General features: G+C 41.0%; 1 protein-coding gene across 1 annotated transcript in view; it reads left to right on the top strand.

The window, feature by feature from the left end:
- The first annotated feature begins 3135 nt into the window (after positions 1–3135).
- The window catches only part of LOC147636382 (homeobox protein knotted-1-like 7), a 64081-nt gene continuing 41913 nt past the window's right edge, over positions 3136–25303 (top strand). The window contains exons 1-4 of the mRNA XM_086801822.1: positions 3136–4128; positions 4458–4578; positions 4813–5000; positions 5136–5267. Coding sequence (XP_086657948.1) covers positions 3415–4128; positions 4458–4578; positions 4813–5000; positions 5136–5267 — 1155 coding nt within the window. The 5' untranslated portion in view covers positions 3136–3414. The remainder of the gene's footprint in view (positions 4129–4457; positions 4579–4812; positions 5001–5135; positions 5268–25303) is intronic.

The raw sequence follows: 25303 nt of genomic DNA, 5'->3' as shown, positions 1-25303 counted from the left end.
TTAAATGTATGTATGGGTAAACTTTGTTTCCATGTCACTTTCAAGTTCGAAAAATTACAAGCATGATGGGCATCAAAAAGTGGTCGAGGTTGAATGTGGAGAAGACATGAGCCATGGGAGAAAAAAGAAGCAGCTTGATAGTGTGTTAGAAATTTAAGAGATGGGTGCAAATGAGATGGACCAAGATATGAGGTATACTATATTGTTTCTCAAACGTATAATGATTCAAGGCCAAGGCATATTAAATTTCCAAGCACTTGTGGTGCGTGCACAAGCTTCATGGGCATGCAATCTGAAGCATCAGTGCAAAGCTTACTCTATCTTTTTAGACCATGTATTGATCTTGCTAATTAAATATTATTCTACCCACATCTCCTACTTGCTAATGCTTCGAAAGATTTGGGTGGTGAAAAAACACTTCACCTGGCATTGAATCCAATGTGTCATATTATATTAACATTGATGTTGAAGGATAGTGATAAAAGCCTACATCACAATTTCTTAATGGTGTCCTTAAATGAGGAACATTACTCTAAGAGTGGCACTTATAATGGTTTCCTTAAACGAGGTGCATTATTATATGTGGCACACTTCTAATGGCTTCCTTAAACGAGGTACTTTGCTCTAAGAGTAGTGCTTTTAGAATTCTACATATCAAAGTAAATTTATTCTAAGATTGGTTTCCTTAAATGAGGTACTTTTAGAACTCTACATATAAAAGTAAATTTGTATTTAGGTAAATTCTATCAAGATGCTTTGAAACATGTACTTTCAACTTATTACTCTAAGAATGGCACACTTTGAAGTGAAGTTAGGCTTCCATGTGATAGAGTTCTTTGAAGATGCTTTGGTGTGTCTACATAGAGCTAAAGCGTAAATGATAATAAGGGAAAGTTTATCACATCATGAGAAAAAACTAAACCATGATAATTACATGAAAGCATGGTAGTTTAAATGATAATTAGGGAAAGCATGTAGAACTTGAGTGTAAATGATAATAAGGGAAAGTTCATCACGTCATGAGAAAAGATTTAATCATGATAATTACATGAAAACATGGGAGTTTTTCAATTTTGTTATGGACAAGAAGGTGATATGAACTCTCGCATGTTTAGGTTGGACAAGAAGGTGACATGAACTCTAGCATGTTTAGGTTGGATGTAAGAACGTGGACAAGAAGGTGACATGGACTCTAGCATGTTCTCATGTCGAGGTGGGTGGCTAGTCATTCGTGGGGCTGCTGGGTGGCTAATGGTTAATATGGTTTACAAACTTTTGTGAGACGCGCTTTGCCCAAAATCACTGCCCTTGTCATCCATTGCATTGAGAAAACTGCACTAGTGCATATTTTTTCCCTTTGTCTTGCAAATTTTCTAGTCTGATTGGAAGTGAACCCTGTCACCATTGACTACCAAAAGGCATTGGGCTACATGTACACAAAGATCGATAGAGGTGTGTATACATGTGTGTGCATGCATGTATGTATGTGTGTGCATGTATGTATGTATGTATGTGCATACATACATACGTATGTATGTGCACACACACACATGTATTATATATAAAGCACGGGTATACATTGCTCTTGTACACTGCAAGCCGTACATGTGCTTTTGTATTTTTCCCATACCTAGACTGTCAAGTGACAGTGTAGGTGGTAGTTTGACTAAGCACCCCCTCCCCCTTCCCTCCTTCTTAAGCTCCGTGCACTGACATGTCTGTAGAAACACACATACCAAAATTATGGGGTTGATCTGTAGCCATCCCCCTAACCATGAAGGCACACAAAGGACATTGGCCAGCTTAGTAATGCCACCATCCTTGATCTCTCTAGAGGGCATAGGATAGTAATATCATGATCATCACATGTGTTTTACTAGTAGAATACCACCCACTGCCTTTGCAAGTACACACCATTCTCCCATGGAATTGGACACGTAATTACCTTCTTATTTCGCTACCCTTGTCAACATCAATCTCAACCCTAACCGAACCATGATGGTCATGAATGCCCAGGGGTCGGTGAGGTTTCCCGAAAGTTTATGACCTAACGATAGTGCTTGGACATTCCAACGAGGAGGTGTTGAGTTGGAATCTACCCACTCCTCCCTAGAGAGCAATGGGATGGCATGTAATTTTAGTGTCAATCCTCGCAACTAAAACAGGGCTATCATCACTGGCCACACATTCTCCAAAAAGTGGCTTGGAAAAAGTAATGCCGCCATCCTTAGTCTCTTCGGAGGATGGAGCAATGCTCACATAACCCGATTTGTAGTGTAATTTTCCCGGCTACAATTCAAGAATCCCAGTTACAATTCCATGTTGCCTTTATTTTTAAGGGATGAAATTTTTACATTTTAGTTATAAATCTTGGCATTTGTATGATTTCTAGTGATTTTCAAGTCTAGATCCCGATTAAGTTTGAGCATTGACTTTAATTTCAAGGGTTGAAAAAAACATTTTTTCCGAGCATTGGGATGGAGGAGAGGAGGCTTGATTAGTGACGGCACCCTTGCCCTTGCGTTTGGTGAAATATAGCAAGTTTTTTTTGTATTTTAATGTGATTTTTGACGGGCATTTTAAAAATTTGCAAGTATTTTTACAAAAATGCTCAAAATGCGCGTGATGCCCGTCAAAAAGCAACTGTGGAGGAGCATGCTCTGCATGATCATCATGAGGACCACCATTACCACCCTTGCTGTGCCGGCCGTAAAACATGGCGTGGAAAAAGTATGGACCAATGAGGACCATCACCACCCTTGCACGGCATGACTTACCAACTTACCACTGTTTGATTGGTAAAAAGCGATTAAACTTGGTTATTCCATGGTCTTGTAGTTAGGGACCCGTGACCAATCAGACGCGGCCAGTGTCTTCTCAGAGGCATGCGGCAGTCAAAGAACGGCTTGGTCGGGAGACGGCGCAACTTGCAAGCAGATGCGCCACGTGCCACATGAAGCCATTTGCTCATGGTCCCGATGCTGCGGGAGCGACACGTGTGGAATGAGAAGCAAAGAGGGCTGGTAAAAAGGGCTGTTGTACACATCCACTTGGCCGGCCCCCCTCAGGAGAGTGGGCGGGATCGGTGTGAACGTCGACAAAGGCAATTTCAAACCCTCCCCATCAGCTTTTCTTCCTCTCTCACGCCATAGCGAAAGCTCAACAACTACAATGACGCTTCCTCCCCTTCTTCTTCTCATCGCCTTCGCGAAACCCTAACCCGCTCCAGCGAAATTTTAACTGCCTCTACAGGAGCCCTTCCCCAGCATCTCCATAAACGACATCGATACCTCTTTACCATTCCAACAGTACTGGACTTCGCCATGGCCATGGCCTCCAACGCTTCAACGAAACCCTAACTTCTTGAAGCAGAACCCTTACGGTCTCAAACGTGACCCCCCACCCTCCGTTTCCATGGACGAAAAACCTTTCAACTTGCACCATGGCACTGCGCAGCTTGGCGCTCCGACATGGCTGAGCGGCGCCGTGCAGCTCCGGAACGCCTCCTCCACCTCTTCCCAGGCTTTCGACGGCAGAGACACAAGCAGGGGCAGGAAATGGTGTGGCTGTGAGCCGGGGTCGCAATGCGTGCAGTGCAGCTTCTTGCATCTCCAGTCGCAACAGGCGTCTGAAGACGCGCATCATGCCGGAAGGGCTTGGCTGGGGAGATCGACGGCCATGGATATGGCGACGAGGGTTAAGCAGACGGGGGATCATCATCAGCTTAATCCAATGGCGGCCATGGCTATGGAGGAGGGCGCCGCCGACGGTCCTGCTTCTGCAGATGTAAACCAGGCTGGGAGAGCGTTGCTGGAGCTTGGCCACTCCGACACGGCCAACAGCAGCGATTTGGTGCAGCAGCCGGACGTTGGTGATGGCGTCGAACAAGAAAATCAGAGCAATATCTGGCAGAGCGCCAGGCTGAAGGCCGATATCTCGATGCACCCTCTCTGCGACCAGCTTCTTGCTGCTCATCTGGCTTGCCTGCGCGGAGCCACCCCTGTCGACCACCTTCCTCGCATCGATGTGCAGCTCGCACAGGCGCCGCAGACCCTCGCCAAGTATTCTATGCTCGGCCAGAACCATCTCCTTGCCAGCGAAGAGAAAGACGAGCTGGACCACTTCATGGTAACGGCGAAACCCTAGCTATGGCGGAAAATTGCCTTCTTCTGCTTGCACCATAATTAAACTAAACTTGCGCTTGAACAAAAAAGCACCGTGGTTATGGCGACGTCTTATCCACAAATGTTTTCCTCTGCTGGCTATGGCGATGCGCCCTTCTGCAGAAAAATGGCCTTTGGCGTGTATGGTGATGCTTTCTGAAGAAGAAATGGCAGCTTTCTTCTGCTATTCACCTAAGCATACAACCGAGATTCTACTTTTTTTCTCTTTTTTCTGCTTGCATTTCGCTACGACTTTGACAAGTACAGTACTGCTTGTTTGATGTGATTGCGCAGGCGCACTATGTGCTGCTTCTATGCACGTTTACAGAGCAGTTGCAGCAGCATATGCACTTCCAGGCCCGGGAGGCAGTGAGGGCGTGCTGGGAGCTAGAGCAATCACTTCTGAGTCTTACAGGTCCGTGGATACAAAAAAAAAGATGCCAGTAGTACACACAGAGGGGATACTTGCGTCTCCCAGTCTCGTCTTGAAAAGAAATGAAATGAGATCTCGAAGAAAACGCCATACGTGGATGTACAGAAATGTGCTGTCACGTCATAATTTGCTTCAGTTTTCTCCTGTGCTGGTTGCATTTCTGTATATGTGACTGCCAGTTTTTTTTCTGCTTGTATTTTTTTTTGCTTAGATCAGGTATATCGCCTGGAGAAGGCACAGGTGCAACCATGTCCGACGATGAGGATGACCCGCTGGAGAGTGATCCTGGTATATTATACAACGATAGTGACTGCAATTTGGCTTTTGGACCTCTGATACCCTCGGAGACAGAGAGAACACTCATGGAGCGAGTGAGGCAAGAGCTTAAGAGCGAGCTGAAAACGGTACACAAAATCACTTAGCTGCACCGGTGCATCAATCTACTCATTGGGGGTGCCAAAGTGCACTTTGATTTTGAGCATATCATGAGGGGTGTTGATTGCTTCACTGTAAACGTGTGTGGGCGCTCGTGTGTGTAGGGTTACAAAGAGAGGATTGTCGACGTGCGGGAAGAGATCCTCCGCAAGCGCAGAGCCGGCAAACTTCCCGGTGACACTACCTCAGTGCTCAAGTCCTGGTGGCAGACCCATTCCAAATGGCCATATCCAACGGTAAAGATTTGCCGTACCCTTGAAGTGATACCCATTAACACTTTCTTTTTAATGGACACACATGTCTTCTGCATCGACGTAAAGTAAGTACCACGCTTGCATGACGCAGTACCACGCATAAGATGCTCTTCTTTTTGGGTTAGTGCTGTGGATCTAGTTGTCCTTCTTGGGTACTGGCTGTTTGAATGGTGTTAGAATCATTATTTATATAGTTAATAATAGATGTTACCAATCAATCATACTTAATGATGAAGATTACAAACCTATTTACTTCTTTAACGGTACCAATTAGAAATTTAGAGACTAGAGTTTGAAGAAAACCAAACCCAAATTTTGTCTTTCGCCCCCCTTCCCTCTTTGGCAAGATCTAGGGTTCTAGACTTTATGCACATCACACGTAAAAGGCACAAAAAAATGATACCATCAAATTCATAAGACAACCATTTGGTAACAACCCACCCTTTGATAAGAACATGAAATTGGTAATCTTTGAATAATAAGATTAGGTGATAGTTAAGAAAATATTGCATCGAATCACTCAAAAGATGAATTAAAGGACCTTTCTAACGCTTAAATTTCCTCAAGATTGATAAATTGTTTTATTAATGATAGTGTAGCTTACTTTTAACTTTAAGAGTTTACTTTACACATTTAGCATTTTGTTTTATATTGTTTTCTTGGAGCATAATTTATGTTAGGTATGAAAACCCAATTACAAGTCCGAAAAATACTCTATCTAAATGGGCCCTGACATAAAATATTTAGCATTAAGCTAACACAAAGTGATTTTTTGACCTAATGTTTTGTAGAATCTTGCGAAAGATGTTATTAATACTTAGATTTATTATTACGATCATCAAGATCTGTGTAACTAGACATTGTCAAAAAGATCTTAGTCAAGTGATTGCATTTGTCAATTTTTTAAACCTTAAGTTGGGAGGAATATGTTTGTTTATACCAAAAACATTTCACTAAGATTGTAGCCCTCAAAGTCACGATAATGTTGACCTATTAAGTTGGGAGAAATATGTTCGTTTATACCAAGAACGTTTTCGTTAGGGTTGTAGCTCTCAAATTTATAGTATTGCAATGTTTAAATCACTTGCACATCCCTTGAAGTAATTTAAGAACAATAGGTCATTGTCCATTGTAATAATTTCATGGACTCGATGCATGAGAAACTAATCCTAGTGTTAAAGGATTCACTAACTAGTCAATTAAGTGAGTTTACTCCTTGGGATATGAGTTGAATAATCGCAAGGGAAATAAAATAGGAACATCGACCCTAGCATCAACATATTGAACAAAGATAGTGTTAATATTGAGTAACATACATCTAGGATAATTTTTACATTTATTCACACCCTTGTGGAAGCTCCTCACGAAATCCTCTAAAAGAGTTTCATGAAAAGAAACTATGAACTATTGAACCATGTGAAACACGATCAATTGCCTAGATGTTCTACGTACCGTAATATCTGCTTCAAATTTAATGAGTTGATGAACCATGTGAAACGCAATTAATTGCCTACCTAACCAACGTACCACAAGATCTGTATTAAATTCAATCAACTATTGAACCATGTGAAACATGGTTAATTACCTACATGTCCAATGTACCACAAGATGTATATCAAATTCAATGAACAAATAATTGGTTGAATTGATTTGAAAATATCAAACTCGGTCATCTAACAACTAAAAAGAATTTGGTAAAGTATTTTCTTTGTAGATCACCTCCAATTGTTTTACTTCATCAATACTTATTCTTTCAACATGTAAGAGCCTCATGTTTTTAAACTCAAGCGATAGTTTGCATGATACTTGATAAAGTGGTGTAGCCTTGAACTAGGTTCACAACTATGGATTTCTCAATATTTTACATACACATCTTGAGAAACAAGAAGAGGAGTGAAGAATAGCTTTCTTAAGGAAAAATAAAAGTAAATGGGAATGGTTATATGATATTTGTGTAATGTTTGTAATTTGGATTTAAAGGTGGTAGTATAGAACTATGTAGTTGAATTTACTTGAAAATGTATATAGTAAATTTCACTTCATGAAAAAAGATATGACCAGCAAAGTGAGCATCACTTTCTTTTTAGCAAGAAAAAGAAGGCTTTTCTTTTTATAGTAATAAAGTGATTAATATAATGAAAGGGAGGCATACTTGAAGAAGAAGAAGAAGCACAAAATTGCAATATTTGAAAGGAATTGGAAAGAGAGAAATCAAGGCATGCCTAACCCTATAGATAAGGATAAAAAATAAAGCAATCACAAGAAATTGAATCAATAACAAAAAACACATGAAGGGTGAATAAATCATAGAAAAGAGAATGACATATTAAGAGAAAAAGATGAATTAGAGGTTTCATTTATAAATATCCATATTGTAATACTTGATTGATATACAAAAACTTTGTAGACATAATTTCTTCAGCTCAAGCAAGCAAGAAATTTCTAGTTAATATACTAACGATATCATCTAAAATGTGTTATCAAAGACAATAATAAATTTGAAGGAAAGTTTTACAAAAGTGTATATAAAATATATTTTTAATACCAAACTCATGGGTACCATAAAATATATCTTAAAGAAGTGAGTTTGGTATGGTATTGACATAGAGGGAAGCAGTTAAGATAATATATATTTGCAAACAAGTCCTCTATTTTATGTTAATGGAATGAATCTTTGTTATGTTTGGCCAATAAGCCTTATCTTCCTAGTGAAATATCTAAATGGATAATTTAGCTTGTAGAAAGGGAACTACATACTATAGAAGAAAGGGTAAGTTGCATACTTCTATTTAATTGGAAATTTTCTTTCAAATACTTTAACTTTGAAATTTCATTGCATAGACCTATTGTTCTTATCAAAATGTAGTACAAATAAACATAAGATGATTTAAATTTGAAAATCTCACTTTTGGAAGACACTTAATAATATATGTAGGAAGCATTAATATTCTCTTCTAGATCCTTTCTTGTGTCATTGTGTCTTGTAAGTTCATTATTAAAATTTCAATTGAGATTTTCACTTTTGGAAAGCAGTCAATAATATATGTGGGAAGTCATTAATATTCTCTTCTAGATCCTTTCTCATGTGTCCTTGTGTCCCTTTTAATATTCTCTTCTAGATCCTTCCTTGTGTCCTAATTGTGTCTCTTGTAAGTTCATTTATTAAAATTTCAATTGAGATTTCCACAAGTTTTAATAAAATATTATTATCAAATATAAGGTTAGTACATATAGCTTCAAAAGGTAAGGTAACATTCGGTGGGCTTTACTAAAAATTATCTCAAGGTGTCACAAACATCTTTTTATGGTTTTGAGATGATAAAATTACCCTTTACATTTAAAACCTTTTAATTTTTCAAATTACGAAAGCCTTAATGTATGTAAATTATGACACTTTTACAACACATGTAGCATTTTTTATAGATCATAAACTCCTTGGTTACATGTATTGTTGCCAAGTTATAGTGATTTTTATTATCCTTGTTTACAATTGCTACTTGTATTTAAAAGCACATGGGTATCTTTGATTATATTTAAGAGCTTGAGATCTATACCAAATAAGATCATATGGATATCTTTGATTATATTTAAGAGTTTGAGATCTTAATTCCAAAATGAGATCATATGGATTTCTTTAATTGTATTTAAGAGCGTAAGACCAAAAAAACCAAACAAATCTCAAGAAAACCATAGCCATGTGCAATCTTCTTCTATAAGAAGGGAATTAGCCATTGAGTCATTTTGTGATATTTTTTGCATGCATTTTCTTATTGTACATTAAAATAAAATAACAAAAGGTTGTGTAAGGTGGACACATGCCATGATGCACTTATGATGTTGTTGTGAGTCTTTTGAGTTATTAGGAAAGCAAACATTGGCTCATTTAGTCATTTACTATCAAACTAGTGTATGCATCATCTTTGGAAAATTCCATGCTTTTTGAATAGTACACTCTTACTTACCCTATTAACAAGCTTCCTTTGTGTCTTTTGATAAAGTATAGCTCTATCATTGTAGCCATCAATGAAAGCCTAGTTGTCTTCTTTTCCTTGGTTTGCTTTGAATTTTGATGATTTCTAATCCATTTGTATCGATGTGTTATAAAGGTACCCTAGTCCCTACCTCTCATTTATTTTACATATATGTTGACCCATTATCATGTTCATTTGTCCATGGTGATAGTTCATCAGTGTAGCTTTTCACATCTTTCATTTTCTTGTAGTTTTAATGATGCTCCTACCTCTTCCATCATCTTGGGTTCCATTGTAAGCTTTTTATTAGCCACTTTTAATCTACCTCTCCTTAGAAATTATAATTCTATTCTTTAGATAGAAAACCCTCCTAAAAAATAATTACCTTCACTATAAAAAGGAAGTGATATTTTGTGGACATTGAAAGAGAAACAACAAAAAATTATCTAATTACTCCTTGCATTAGAACCATGCTATGTTTTAATACATGAAGTGGGGTTACCGTTGGATGTCAATAAATTAAAGCCTTGTGCATAGAGTTGTAGCTTTGAAAAGCTGAATGTTTTTTAGGTATCAAGCACTAAATAGTTTCTCTATAGTATAAACTTTGCAAAAGATATTCTATCTTCACTTAGATTGATTACAAAGAAAATTAGTTGTAACAAATTGTGTAAATAGATTAGAAAAAAAGGATGGAGTATCAATTGTTTAAAAAAATCATTAATGGATGAAACCTCATAGAAAAAATACATTTTCTTTGTAAGTAGTGAATTGTATGCCAAGAATAAAAAAATTACCTTATTAAAATTAAGTATAGGAGACTTATGCGATAAGAATAATACTACGTTTACAAATTATGCTTAAAATATTCTGCTAAATAATAAGAATTGTATATAATGCTCTACTCTTATAGTATAATGTCCAGGCATCAACTAAATCATATTTGTATGGCTTCTATTACGAGAAGCTACAATGGATGAGCACCCCAAGCATCCAACATCCTTGTATTCCACAAGTGATGGTGGGGCGCCCAAGGAGTCTAGATGGTATAAAGAAAATTTAGATGACATATTTCTAAATAAACTATATACTAAAGTGGATCATTATCCCATAATGATCTATACATGGAGTAACTTTAATCTTGGATACTCTTTTTAACATTTTTGGGTCCAAAATGGAGTTTGAAGTAAACCTTGATGGATATGTGAGGTGGGATGACTGCGCAACAAGTTTACTTTACCTCTTTATAGGCAAGTCAATACTCCAAAGAGTACCATGGACTATGACTACTTATTGAATTATTCTAGTCATGGCCACCCTATGTCTCTAGATCTTCAATAGAGACACTACCATTTCCATCACCTTATAGTTCATTAGCCCCATTATTGTGAGTTTACACCCTAGCTTCTATAAACACCCTAGCTTTATTAACATAAAACCTCCATCTCACCAGTTCTAAATTATTCATCAAATCTTTTTTCACAAGAGCACACAGGTGTGGGACTTTATAGCCATCTATTGTATCACATAAGGTACACTATTGTTAATTAATTATCCAAAAGGCTTATAATAAGAATAGATAATATGTTTAAAAAATTATACTTAAAATATTATTATGATAAGTGATGTGTATCAATGCTCTACTCTTATGTTCTAATTTCTAGGCATCAATTGTTGAGATTGGCAATGCCAAATTGATGGGAGTGAGAGGTGAGTTGATCAAATTGATTGGAGAGATTGTATGCACACACCCAAGTTTACATTGAGGAGGGGTGTTGAAATGTACAATGTAAAATTTATTGTGTGAATGGTGAGAGCCACATAAAGGAATGTGGAAAAGGAGTTGCCACATGGCATGATGACATGTAAAGGAGATTGGGTCAATGGCTATCTATATGAGAAGCCATAGTGTATGGTTCATCAAGATATGGAATAGAATTGAGTGTTGAGTGTGCTACTCTCTCTCTTTCTCTTTCATGGAGTTTTTGGTATGGTATAACCCACCTTAGTTATGCTTAATCTATGTTGCTAAAATCACCATGATCAATCCCATATTAGGAATCTTAACATGGTATCAGAGCCTAGTTCATGCTAAGAATCTAAGTGGCAAAAGTAAGAGAAGCACACGAGGGTAAGAGCTTCACCTACTCTTTCCCCTTTATGTTGGCTACTACACCCTTGTCTCAGGAGGCACCGGCAAACGAACTCAGATTGAGGAGCTGTCTTCGTGGAAGCGGAGCTGCAGGGCAACTGTAATGTCTTTTGCAAAAACATTTTGGGACCAAAAATGTGTTTTGGGTGTGTCTAGACCTTCATTTTTCAGTTCCTAGGCGTCCACATGCACTACAGGTAAGTTTTGATTCTCTACATAATTTTGTTTTTGGAACTGTAGGAAGGGCTTTTGGTTGTGTGTGTAGACACTGTGTACTGCAAAGAGGTCTTACACTTGCTATTGGGTGTATGTATGCAAATTGAGGTCACTGGTTATGATAGTTTGGGTGTAGTATAGTACCGCTCTCTGTAGAGAATACAACAGATTATACATGTTAAACAAGAGTGCTGTTTTTTGTGAGTTTATGTTGCAGAGAAAAGATGTCAAATGATGGTATTAACCAAATTGTTGCAGAGAAGCCTGACAAGAACAACTTTCATCATAGTCACAGGGGACAGGAGGATGGGACGGGAGGATGCCATTTTGGGACGCGTCAAGAAAGGGGTCGGTCGGACGTCCCCTCTGGAGGGGTCCCTCACAAGGGACGAGGAGACGGGGATGGCGCCATGGGCAGGGCCGGTGTGGGGGATGGCGCCTGCGGGGGGCAGTGCCTGCGAGAGACGGCAATGATCTGTTGTGTAGTCTAACGATCATTTTTATGACCGTCTCTCATGGCCATTGGGGATGCCGTCTTGGGGGCCTTTGTGCCATTTCGGCCCATAGTCACAAGGGCCATAGTGGCCCTCTTGCCTTGTGGCTTGCCTCTCAAGACTTCAAGACTCTTGCGTCTCCCACTTACCTATCTATATAAGAACAATCACACACACACACACACCTTCAAGTCAAGCCTCAAGTCTCATTGCTCATTGCTCTCAAGAGTCAAGCTCCAAGTGGCAAGCCACACACACACACACACAAGCACTCTCGTCTCTCTCCCTCAAGATTCAAGCCTCTTCCAACTTCCAAGCCTCTCACACAAGCACTCTAGTCTCTCTCCCTCAAGCCTCTTCCAACTTCCAAGCCTCTCACACAAGCACTCTAGTCTCCAGTCTCTCTCCCTCAAGCCTCTCTCTCTCTCTCTTTAGCTATCAACTTTCAAGTGACAAGCCATCTTTAACCATGGCATCCTCCTCATGTGTGTCGGGGCTTCCCGTAGAATGACGGGATGGACATGGTGAGAGGAGGTTAACTACACCCCATCTGCTCATGGAGGCAGTTCTCGGCCACCACCACAGGCATGCAAGCTTTGCCCGTAATAATCGACGGCGAACGGGTGGTGCCGACAAAGTGTGAGCCCACCTCTTGCATGAGAGTGGACATCAAGTGTGGTTTTGCATGAATGTCACGCCCGAAAAGAGATGAAAACTTTTCGACGAGCTTGCTATCTATGAGGCGGTCGAAGTAGCAAGAAGGACACCATGAGTGGCCATGGATATCACGACAATGGGGAGAGAAACTCAAGCCTCTATGATGGAGTCATCTGGTGGATCGGGCCAATTGACATCATGCACGCCATCACCTTCACCATCGAGTCAGAATGATACTCCATCCATCATGCCAGCACCTTCCACCTCCACGGCCTCTCAACCCTTGCATGTTCCACGGCGACAATCTACACTTGGGAGAGAATTGGAATCCCAAGTTGAAGGATGAGGTGGATATGGTGGTGGCCCGCTTCCACCATGACCACATTACCCTTTCAAGCGTCTAGGTAAGTGCAATCGATCATCGCTGATTCATCATTCATGTTTTCATCATACTAGTCCCCTTCTCATTAGTAAATTGCTTTCTTGAATAGGTTGGATACTTCAAGGCCATGGTTAAGAAGATTGGGGAGTATGGCTCAATCTATATGCCCCCTTCATCTGAGAGTTTGCACACTACATTGCTCGAGAAGGAGAAGCACATTGTAGAGCACACAAAGCAGCGATGGGAGAGGAATGGAGTCTCCCTCATTGTGGATGGATTAAGCGACACCCGTGCAAGAGGGGTATTCATGGTGTGGTTGCATATTCCCATGGAGAGACGTACTTCATCTCATCTCATGATGCATCCGGCACTTGGAAGAGCGCGGATGTGCTTGTGGTGGAGTGGGCTACCACCATGGAGATGATTGGCGCCGAGTATGTAATGGACTTTGTGCGGATGGGGAACCTTCGAATAGGGCGGTGAGAGCTATCCTCCAAGGTATGTATGGACATGTCACGATGTTCTTTTGTATGGCTCATTGCCTAAACAACCTCCTCAAGGACATAGGGGCATTGCCATGGATCAATCCTCTCATTGAGGAGGCCAACACCATGGTCTCCTTTGTCCTCAACCACCAACAACTTCGGCATGAATTGAACAAGAGGCCCTCTCTCTCTCTCCTCAAATATTCCGACACCCGGTTTGTTTACAACTTCCTCATGTTGGGCCGGTTGAAGGATTGTAGTGGTGCTTTGAGGGGGCTTTTCCTTAGCAAAATGAGTTTGTCGACATGCATGAGTCCCATACAAAAACCAGCCAAGAGTGTAGGTTACAAGCAGATGATGCCTTTTGTTTTGGGAGAGTGTGAAGACCATGGATGCTATGGTGAGGCCCATAGTCTACCTATTGAGGATTGTAGATGTTATGAAACCATGCATAGGCAAAGTCTATGAGGCCATGGATCGCATGATAGAGAAGTAGAAAGACTTCGTTGCCTGATGAAGACAAATATGAGTAGATCCATGCTTTGTGTCTAGGAAGGTGGAATTTCTACTACTCTCCATTGCATGCAGCAGCTTATGCCGTGGACCCAAAGTTTCAAGTCAACAAGCAGGAGAGTGACCGAGAGGTGAACGTTGGGTTAACGATCATCTTGGACTATCTTGTGTCTGATGCATCGGTTCGGCACGCAAGATTAGGGACCAACTTTCCATGTACAGATCATTTCATGACTCCTATGCTTGTCATGATGCACAGACTCCTCCAAAGTTGGTGCTGCTCTATGGTGTGAGGACTTTAGTTCGGATGGATTGGAGCTACAACAGTTGGCCATTTGCATACTTAGCCAAGCCGTCAGCTCCTCTTGCTTGGAGAAACTTTGGAGCACCTACAACGACATTGCCTCTAGGAAGAGGAACCAACTCGGGGTAGAGCATGCCAATGACCTTGTCTTCATCACTAAACTTGCAAATGCTTTACAAGAGTGTGACCAAGAAGGCAGATCCCTTCATCGAGTGGGAGATGAGTCAACAAGAAGAGCAATAAGACGATGAGGTGCAGCAACAACATGCCAATGAGGATGAGCTTAATGTTCCTTTGGTACAAGCTACCCATGACCATAAGGGCGAGCACTTCACGTGGATGATCATTAATGAATCATGATTTATGGGCCTTACTACTTAGGCTTTAGCACTTTGAGTCTTTCCATCTTTAGCCTTTTTTTTTTTGTCCTTCCATGTATTGTGCCTCCTTAAGGCTTAGTCCTGACTCTTGAGTCATGACTCATTTTCTATCTACTTAATATAATGAATCGTTAATGCCTTCACTCTTTGATTGGCATATTTTGTAAAAACTTAATATGACTCAAAAGCTTACCATTTTAGTGTAAATTTATTCTCATTTTGATGTACTTCCAAAGTAGAATAAGTGTAGAGTAGAAAAACTTTTAAAAAAAGTATTTTTTAAGTGCATCATCCCGTTACCATCCCCTGTCCCTTGTGACTATGACTTCCATGCTTAGAGATTTAGATTAACAAATTTTCGGATGGAAAAAGGCTACTGAGACTATATTGAAGGTGAACATGAGGAGGCACAAGAGATACGTGAGATTACTTCAAGGGACTTGAGGTATCTAGGTTGGCTAGACACATGCACACACACTTGTTGAACACTCCAGTTTGCATTTAGGGGAATTGTTAAGATTGGCAATGCCAAATTGATGGGGATGAGAGGTGATTTGATCAAATTAATTGGAGAGATTGTATGCACACACCCAAGTTTACATTGAGAAGGGATGTTGAAATGTGCAATGTAAAATGTATGAGAGTGAATATTGGGCTTGAGTATGTGAAAGCACCCTAGAGATGTAAAAGATATTGTGGTAAGATAAGAATGCCACATAAGATATTGTGTGAATGGTGAGAGCCACATAAAAGAATGTGAAAAAGGATTTGCCACATGGCACGATGACATGTAAAGGAGATTGGGTCAATGGCTATCTATATAAGAAGCCATGGTGTATGGTTCATCAAGATATGCAATAGAATTGAGTGTTGAGTGTGCCACTCTCTCTCTCTCTCTCTCTCTCTCTCTCTCTCTCTCTCTGTGTGTGTGTGTCTCTCTCTCTCACATGGAGTTTTTGGCATGGTACAACACACCTTAGTTATGCTTAATCTATGTTGTTAATCACCATTATCAATCCCATATTAGAAATCTTAACATCAACTAAATCATATTTGCATGGCTTCCATTGGGAGGAGTTACAATGGTTAAGCAACCCAAGCATCCAACATCCTTGTATTCACAGTGATGGTGGCCAAGGAGTCTAGATGATGTAGAGAAAATTCAAATGAGATGTGGCACATTTCTAAATAAGCTATATACTAGAGTAGATTATTATCCCGTAAACCAACATGGAGTGGATAGACTTTAAGCTTTGGATACCCTTTCTAAAGTTTGTGGGTCCAAATGATAGGTATGGGAAGTGAGGTGACTACACAACAATTTATCTTAGTTATTTATAGGCTTACTAAAGTTCGTCATTAGCTATTATTATGAGTTTATACACTAGCTTCTATTCTATTAACATACAATAGTTGAGATATCGAGGCTTAATTAGCATGATATAGATGACATCTCTGTACTTATGCCACTAACATGAGTGGTGAGATTATGGATGATACGGTCACCCGTCGTTTACAAGTTGTGGGACAACCATTTTGGGTCACTAGAGTTATGGCAGAGTTATAGTGCCATCTCTCATGTAGTTACGTTGACACTATGGACCAATCTTATATGTTTCAGTAAGAGAGTACTTTCCCTTATATATGTACTCTTATCTTTATGTTATGGTTGTAGTTACGTTGACACTATGGATCGATCTTATATGTTTCAGTAGGAGAGTACTTTCCCATATATATGTACTCTTATCTTTATGTTATGGTTGTAGAGAAGAGAAGCGAATAGAAGAAAATTCAGCCATCCATCTCTCTTATGTAAGTGATATATGGGTAAGGGTAACTGTTAGAAGTCATCTCCTGTCTATTTGTATACACCAGGGCCTCTGTTGTGGGTGTGCCCGCCCGTATATCATTTTTCCTCACTCCCCGTATTTTTTCCCTATTTTTTCCATTTTTTTCTAGTGGCTGGAGGGCTGCCAGGTGATGCCAGGAGCACTCTGAAGCTGGCCGACTGCATCTGTAGCAGTCGTGGGCTGTCTGAGTGCTGGCCGACTTGTTCTGTGCAGGCATGGAGCACCAGATGCTGACCGACTGCTATTTTTCAGCAGTCGTGGGTTTTGTCCAGTCGTGGGCCTCTTTTAGAGCTGGCCGACTACCCTCATGGGCTTGTATATATTGCCCCCCATCCTCCTCCACTTTCTCATTCAGTTATCTCCGGGATCTTGTGTATAGAGAAGAGTTTACACACATCTCTCTGTGTTTCTTGTGCTGATTATTTTCTGCAGTCTACTTGCTCTTGTCTACCCAAGTTTGGATATCATTTCCGCTGCATATTCTGACATGGTATCAGAGCCCAGGCTCTAGCAGATCTTGGGCGTTTTTTTGAGCAAGAGGGGGAGCAACAGGTTGCTGATCGGTGGACTGTTTCGGGCTGAACGGGAAGTGAAGGTGCAAGAGGAAGGCGGGCAGAGGGGCTGGACAGCCACTTGCATATATTCTGATTTTCAGATTTTTTCCCACCCATCCACCCTTTCAAGTTACTCTCCGAGATGGCGGATTTAATCGAGATGGTTGAGAAGCACGTGAAGATTCCGACTCTCCCCACGTTCCCAGTGGATCGGCAGTTGGACGGGTCCAATTACGGCATCTGGAAGGTCATGATGGAGTCAGTTTTGGAGTCATATGATCTTGCTGATTTTATTATCAAAGGGGTGCCAAGGCCGGAAGCTGAGGAAGGGGAGTTATTATCGACGAGGAAGGACCGAGAGGCACAGGCACATATGTGGGACCGTGTCAACGCCAGGGTCTGGTCGTTTATATTCCTCAATTGCACACCACAGGTGATCAACCATGTGAAGCACATGACGCTGGCGAGAGACATATGGGAGCACTTGGCTTCTTTGTACAACAGGGTGTCACCCATGAAGCGGATATCCTTGGAAGTGCAGATGCGGGTTATGGATCCTGCAAAGTCTTCGACGATGCGGGAACACATTAACAAGCTGCAGGCCCTTCAGCAGGAAGTCCTTCAAGCTGGGAAAGAGATATCGTCCGAAGATATGGCCATCACGTTACTTTCCCACTTGCCTGGTCAGTATTCTGCTTTCTATTCCTCGTTGATCACTAGTGGCAGGCTCAGCACCATTACTTGGGAGGAGCTTGTGCCAATGGTCTTGGACCAGGAGGAACGATTCACGAACCCTCCTCAGGGTGGAGGTTCGGAGGCCTTTACTGGCCAACGGTCGAGAGGCCGTAACTCGGGCAAGGGGAAGGCTTCATCAGAGAAGTCTTCTGAGAAGATGTCCGACGCTGACCGCGAGAAGCTAAAGGCAGAGAGGACCTGTAATGATTGTGGCGAGAAAGGCCACTACTGGAGGCAGTGTCCCAAGCGGAAGACCGAGAAGGGTGAAGACTCCTCAGCATTCATAAAGACTCCGGCTTTTGTGCACCTGGAGGTGATGGACACCGATGCTTCATTTTCTTCAGGCAGGGAGGAGATTGGAGGACTCTCCGCAACAGATGCTCGGGAGTGGATTCTTGATAGTGGTGCTTCCAGGCACATGACTCCTTCCCGTTCCAGTTTACAGGATCTCTGCAGGTGTTCTGGTCATATTCTTACTGGGGATACGTCCACTATCCCAGTTCACAGTGAGGGCAGGATGGAGATAGTTCCCGATGGCAGAGGGGGGAAGCATTCCTCCCAGGTGTTGTATGTTCCGGCACTTGGTTTTCATCTGTTGTCAGTGCATCAGGTGTGCAAGACTGGCGTACGGGTGGAGTTTGATGAGCATTTTGTTGCTCTCCGGGACAAAGCAACAGGCCAAGTGGTTTGGGAAGGCGGAGTGGAGAATGGAGTTTACAGGCTTTCAGCACTCTCTCTCCCAGGTCCTCAAGATTGTGATGAGTGGCAGTGTGGTCATAGCTACTCAGGTGTGGATACGCTGCAGGTGCGGGCTTTCCGAGACCAGGTGGTGGATAGCTTGCCAGTAGATGGCAGCAGTTGGCAGGAACTTTCCAGTACTGAGGTTGGTAGTTCTTGTGTTCGTGAGTCAGAGGAAGCTGAACAGGTCACTTATGCTCTGATGTCTCGTCGTGTTCGGGACATAGAACTTCCAGTAGTTGAGGATGTTCTTTCCACGGGGACCTTTCGAAAAGCCAGGCAGGTGACAGGTGTTTGCTTGCAGAAGGAGGTGGTTTCTCCAGGCTTTGTGGTTCCGGATTCAGAGGGGGTGGTTGACAGGTTTCATCAGGTTTCCAGGACTTGTTTATGCACCGTAACAGGTGTTGATCCTTGTGAGCAGTGTGATGTCTCTGTGACTCAGAAGCTGGATGGTGCATTGATCTGGTTGATGGACACCGGATTGGACGGGAGCTTCCTGATGAGGCAGTTGAGCTCTTGGTTGCAGATGTCTCTTTGGGAGGCAGGATCGCGTTTCCTGTGGTTTCTGCGGCATGCGAAGGATCAGAGACTCTTTTATACAGGAGGGAATGGAGTCAAGCTCCAAAGTTGGAGTGACTCAGTTTGGGGAGAAGATTCGGACACGAGGGGATCTACTTATGGCCCAGGAGCAGTTTTACGGAGCAGCAGGAGGTTACATTGCAGGTTTGGGCTTCCACTGGAGGAACCCTTGGTCATCCAGAGGCACTTTGTTCGTGAACAGATTGTTGCTGATGACATCTTGCTGGAGTTCTGTTCGACGGAGGACAGTACGGTGGACCTCTTCACGAAGTCGCTCTCAGGATTTGCTCAGGCGGCACCCCAGCTCCCAGTGGTTGGTTACACAGCCAGGAGCTGAGAGGGGGTGTTAGAAGTCATCTCCTGTCTATTTGTATACACCAGGGCCTCTGTTGTGGGTGTGCCCGCCCGTATATCATTTTTCCTCACTCCCCGTATTTTTCCCTATTTTTTCCATTTTTTTCTAGTGGCTGGAGGGCTGCCAGGTGATGCCAGGAGCACTCTGAAGCTGGCCGACTGCATCTGTAGAGCAGTCGTGGGCTGTCTGAGTGCTGGCCGACTTGTTCTGTGCAGGCATGGGGCACCAGATGCTGGCCGACTGCTATTTTTTAGCAGTCGTGGGTTTTGTCCAGTCGTGGGCCTCTTTTAGAGCTGGCCGACTGTCCTCATGGGCTTGTATATATTGCCCCCCATCCTCCTCCACTTTCTCATTCAGTTATCTCCGGGATCTTGTGTATAGAGAAGAGTTTACACACATCTCTCTGTGTTTCTTGTGCTGATTATTTTCTGCAGTCTACTTGCTCTTGTCTACCCAAGTTTGGATATCATTTCCGCTGCATATTCTGACAGTAACTCCATCTCTTTCCCTTTAATTTGCAAGAAAATATCTACATGTAGCTGCTAGTCAAGAGCACCAGGCTGCACATCACTAAGTTGCACTATCATATCTTGACCCGCCTTTCGCAATGAAGCAGAGGGGCATTATTGGATTCAAGGCCGTTTCGGGTCCCATTTCGACTGTGGAAGTGCCAATTTTGATTGTGTATGCCCTATTTTTACAAAGTTTTGATAGAAATTAGGTTGCAAGAAATTCTCTAAAAAGAAACTCAGATTTGATTGCAAGTTGGCGAATATATGTTTATGTGATTGATTCACATACAACTAAAGTATAATAGATTTACAGTATCGCCAAGAGGTGACTATATTAGAGACTACAGGTTTGTTGTAAGTTAGAAGTTTCTATAAGTACTGTTCAATAAGTTGATGCAGGTAATCATGACAGTTTATCCCAGATTGTGTGCGAGAAGCTAGATAAGAATAACTTCCAAGCATGAAAGTTCAGGGATAAGAAACTTTCTCATGTAAAAAAGATACTGGAACTTTAGTTCAAGTGACGAGAAGGTATCATATCGTCTGGAAGAAAATGCCTCTCCACAACAGATGCAAGCCTTTAAGGCTTGGTATGAAAAAGCTAGCAAAGTAATATATTGTTTGTCTATTATCATGTTGGATGTTATGATCGGCCATATATAGGACGCAACAATACCAAAGGATGCATCGGATACCTTGGTTAAGTTGTATAGCATAAGTATCAAGGCAAGAAAGATGGAGTGAAAGCACGATTTGCATAATGTGTAGAGGAATAAGATAAGTATCAGTAATTACTCACTAAAAGTGAAAGAGCTTGTAGATTCCCTCTATTGGAATGTAATCTTTCCCTCCTACTCTTCACAAGTTCACACTACCATGTGACTGTGTAATATCCGACATAGTGGATTAGGGTCAACTTGGCCCCTCTATAAAGTGCTAAATGCTCATTGGTCTCTCCTCATCTCCCACATTTATGGTGGTTCACGGGATCTTCGATGGGAGGGGGACCCGACCTGTTGTGTTGGCCTTTCACTCTGCACATGGTGCTCTGCTTCTTTTGCTTTATGTGTAGTGTTCTGTTGTTCCACATTCTTTCATGGTATCCAAGCCTCATTCGGCTCCTGCCTTGCCTTCTTCATGGCGTCAGGCTTCACTTCTAAGAGGGGTGTTGGAATGTAATCTTGCCCTCCTACTCTTCATGCTACCATGTGGCAATGTAATAACCCCACATAGTGGGTTGGGGTTAACTTGACCTCTATATATAGGTCTAAATTCCCATTGTTCTCCCTCATCCCCCATCTTTATGGTGGTTCACAAGATCTTCAGGTGGGGGGGAGATCGGACCGGTTGTTGGCCTTTTCGCTCCTCTGTGCGTGGTGATGTGCTTCTACTCTACGCATGGTGCTCTTCTATTCCACATTCTTCACTCGCCTCTATTAGCTCCAATCGATGATGCCAACTTAGTGCCAGTCACATTGTGTGAGCTTGGCAAAGACTATGATCGATTTTGAATATTTATCAAAACTCGAGAAAACTTTCCAAACTTTAAAGTCCTTATAGTCCTTTTAATCACTAAGCAGATGAATGAGGACATAAATATTGGGAGTAAATCCTCTTTTAAAAATATACAAGAGTTTGGAGATAGATCTTCATCTAGAGGTCAAGGTGTGTTCCATTTTGGAATAGAAATTATAGTAAACAAACAACATGAATCTAATGCACAAACAATTGAAGAGGCCAATCTAGAGGTAGGGAGAGTCAAAGAGGCCGAGATGGATGGCAAGTGGAAGTACTATTACGATGGATTACTAAGGCAATTAGAAAGGGACTACTATAAAAAGTAGGATGGCATCAAAAGTGAGAAGTTACAGTACAGGATCTATGCATCCTTAAGATAGTAAGTCAAAGATAGAAGTGAGCAACTTTTTGTTATGCAACATATTCTTAGTTCTATGACTTCTCATACACACAATCTTGGAGATGTATTCTATGTTGATTTAGGTGCTTAGGTCTGTGCTGATACATAAAATCTTGGAGATGTATTCTATGCTGATGTAACACAGAATCCTGGAGATGTATTATATGTTTATTCAAGTGCTTCTAGCCACATGATCAATCATGGTGAGTGGTTTAGAGATGCATAAAATAGAAAAATCTGGGTATGTAGAAACATGGGATAATATTATGCATCCTATTATGCATGTTGGTAAGGTGTTATTGTCTATGTAAGATTGTCAAATGAAGTTCCATACTAATATACTTCATGTTTTAAACATTATAGCCTATTTTCTTTCGATCAAATGGTTGATCAAAGTCTACAAGTGAGGATGTTATGTTAGAAGATTTTAATAACTAGTGCCACAAGGTTGCAAAGGGAAATAAAACTGGAAGTATATTTACATGGATGTAAGCTTGCCTAAAGGGAAACAGAATCGAAAGAATTAAAATAATATTTACATTGGATGTAAACATCCATGTAGTAAAGTCCGTAATGTTTGCACATGGTACATGTGTCATTACAGACATTAACATTTAGAAATAAATGCCTCATTATTTTTGGACTGAAACAGTTAGCAATTGCAAGCTACATTATAAATAGAACCCTCACTACAATAGTTTTTATGCCATCATGCTTGAACAAAAAATTACTAGGAGAAAACTAGATTTAACACACTTAAAAGTGTTTGGGTGCATTGTATATATACATGTATCAAATGAGTTGAGAAGTACATTGGAGCCCAAGGAAAAACAAACTATCTTTATTGGCTACTCTCTTAAGCAAAACAACTATAGATGCTATAACTCCACTACACGTGAGGTGCGTGAGCAAGGATGTTGTTTTTGATAAGATGATTAGTTAGTAAACACCAATAAAGGATTCCATAGAGGTTGATGTAAACAACAATGTGGCTGCAACAACCAAGAGCAGCAATCACATATGCTTAGTAGACATGGAGAGCCCTCTAACAATGACAGTGGGTCTATTATTGAGCTTAGTCAAAAGGTTGAAGTAGAATGCTAGGAATTCTGACACGTCATTTGGTGGTATCACATGTTAAAAATTCAGCAAACTCACATGTATCACAAAAGGGAAAAGCAAAGGTGGATCAGTCTTTCATAATGGCTAATATTTCAGCAGTCATTCATTTATCAGTTATCGCCATTCAGTTAGCAATCCAAGGAAGAAGGATGACAGAGTGTCCACCCCGTCCTCAAGTGTAGCAGCAGAGAGAATGCCACGTGCATGTCCATGCCATGGCTTAATCTTCAGCATGAACATCTTAATCCCTAATTAATCTAGCAGTTAGGTCATCATCATAAGCATCAGTGTACCATCATCATCAGTAGCAATATCAACATTATCTACAACATCATCATTAGTCTCATTAGCATCTACATTATCATCATCATCAGCAGAGCAGTAGTAGCATCGTATGGGGAAAAGTATAGGGGCCTACCGGTTGGCAATATACCCTATACAACGGCTAGAAGCTAGGCAGTAGGTAGCAGTGTGGGCAGGACCATATGAATCAACGCAGAATTCTTCAGTGTATCTTTAGGGTTTTTGTCCATACAACAGGCTGACAATAGCATGCTACTGGGGCATAAGATAGAATTCAGCATTCATCAACTTATTTTAAGCAAGTCATAATCATCGTTCATCAGTAGAAGATATGTAGAAGGGGCCAAGGTCACCCTATGGGGCTGACCAAATGCCTAAGTCATGCACAAGCATTCATGCAACCCTTTTGTACCACATGAATAAATAAAACCTAACACCCAATCTCTCTCTTCTTTTCTCTCCTCTATTTTAATTATCTCATTAATTAGCATTTTGAAGGCATTTGGCATGGTTGAAAGTAATTTTGTTCGGGAGATTTTGAAGGCATATGGCATTACCATGGAGATTTCAGAAGATACATCTCCATTAGTAGACTCTCTAGAAGAGTCTCATCTTCTTATGCATTCGACATCTAGACATTAGCTATGCAATTGCAGTGTTGGAGCAAGTTCTCAAATAAGTCTTGAATCAATAGGCAAGGATATGGGTAGTAAAATATTTCCGAGGTACACATGAGTATGATATTACATACACTTTGACTAAATCTTTAACTATATTTTGTGACTTAGATTACGTAGGAGATCAATGACAAGTTACCATTTTCTCTCTTGAATATGGAGGTATCTCAAGGATCGGTAAAAAGTAACCTATAATTTTTTTAAGTCTTTTCCATGGCTCAAACTTATTGCTATATTACTTTTGGTCTCATAGACCTGTTGGGTTTTCTGAAGGTATGATATTACTTTCTTTCTTTCTTCTACATAGTAACAATCTTTGCTTCATATAACACGATATGGTTAAGGAGAATTTTAGGTGGCATGAGATCACTCTAGCAATAGCCAAAGGCAATGTAGAAACCAAACCTGCATAGTAAATACAAAGCTACATAGCAATTACAAAGAATCTTACATTCCATGCTTGTTCAAAGCATATTGAGATTCAATGTAGAAACCAAAGTTGCATAGCAACTACAAAGAATCTTACATTCCATGCTTGTTCAAAGCATATTGAGATTCAATATCACTTTTTACGTAGGTTAATCATGGATAGTTAGAGAGGTCAAGATAATATACTATCCGTGTGGATATCTTACTAGAGAGATCTTTTGGAGAGGCATTGTCATTGGCATAGGATCAGAGTGGTAGCTCACCTACAAGTAGACAAGGCAAATTGTGATTCAGTTTACTTTATGTACAAGTTAATCATGAATAGAGAGGTTAAGTTGGTAGATTGTCAAGGCACCAGGAACTGTGTAGACATATCCACATAAATATCCATCCATTGGTACCACACTCAAGGGGCATGTTTCAACTTATACAAGGGGCATGTTCTCGGCATGTTTCAACGTAAAAAACATATATTTAGCAAAATCTTTATCTTTTGAATTGGGAATCATAAGCTCTAGTGGTTGTGCCACATATACCTCCTCTATGAGATGTCTATTCAAAAAAGATCATTTTATATCCATTTGCATCTCAACAAGAGTTGTTACGAAGCACGTCTCTTAACGGTTCGAGCCGTTTGAGTCCTTGATCGAGGCGTCCATAGTCAGCAAATTTGTTTTGCTCGTTTCTGCCTG

The sequence above is a fragment of the Cibotium barometz genome, chromosome 8 (genome assembly GCF_041138505.1).
Source record: "Cibotium barometz isolate CiBa-2024 chromosome 8, ASM4113850v1, whole genome shotgun sequence".
NCBI classification, from domain to species: Eukaryota; Viridiplantae; Streptophyta; class Polypodiopsida; order Cyatheales; family Cibotiaceae; genus Cibotium; species Cibotium barometz.
Note: the sequence above shows the minus strand (reverse complement) of the source record. Positions and strands in the feature narration are given on the sequence as shown.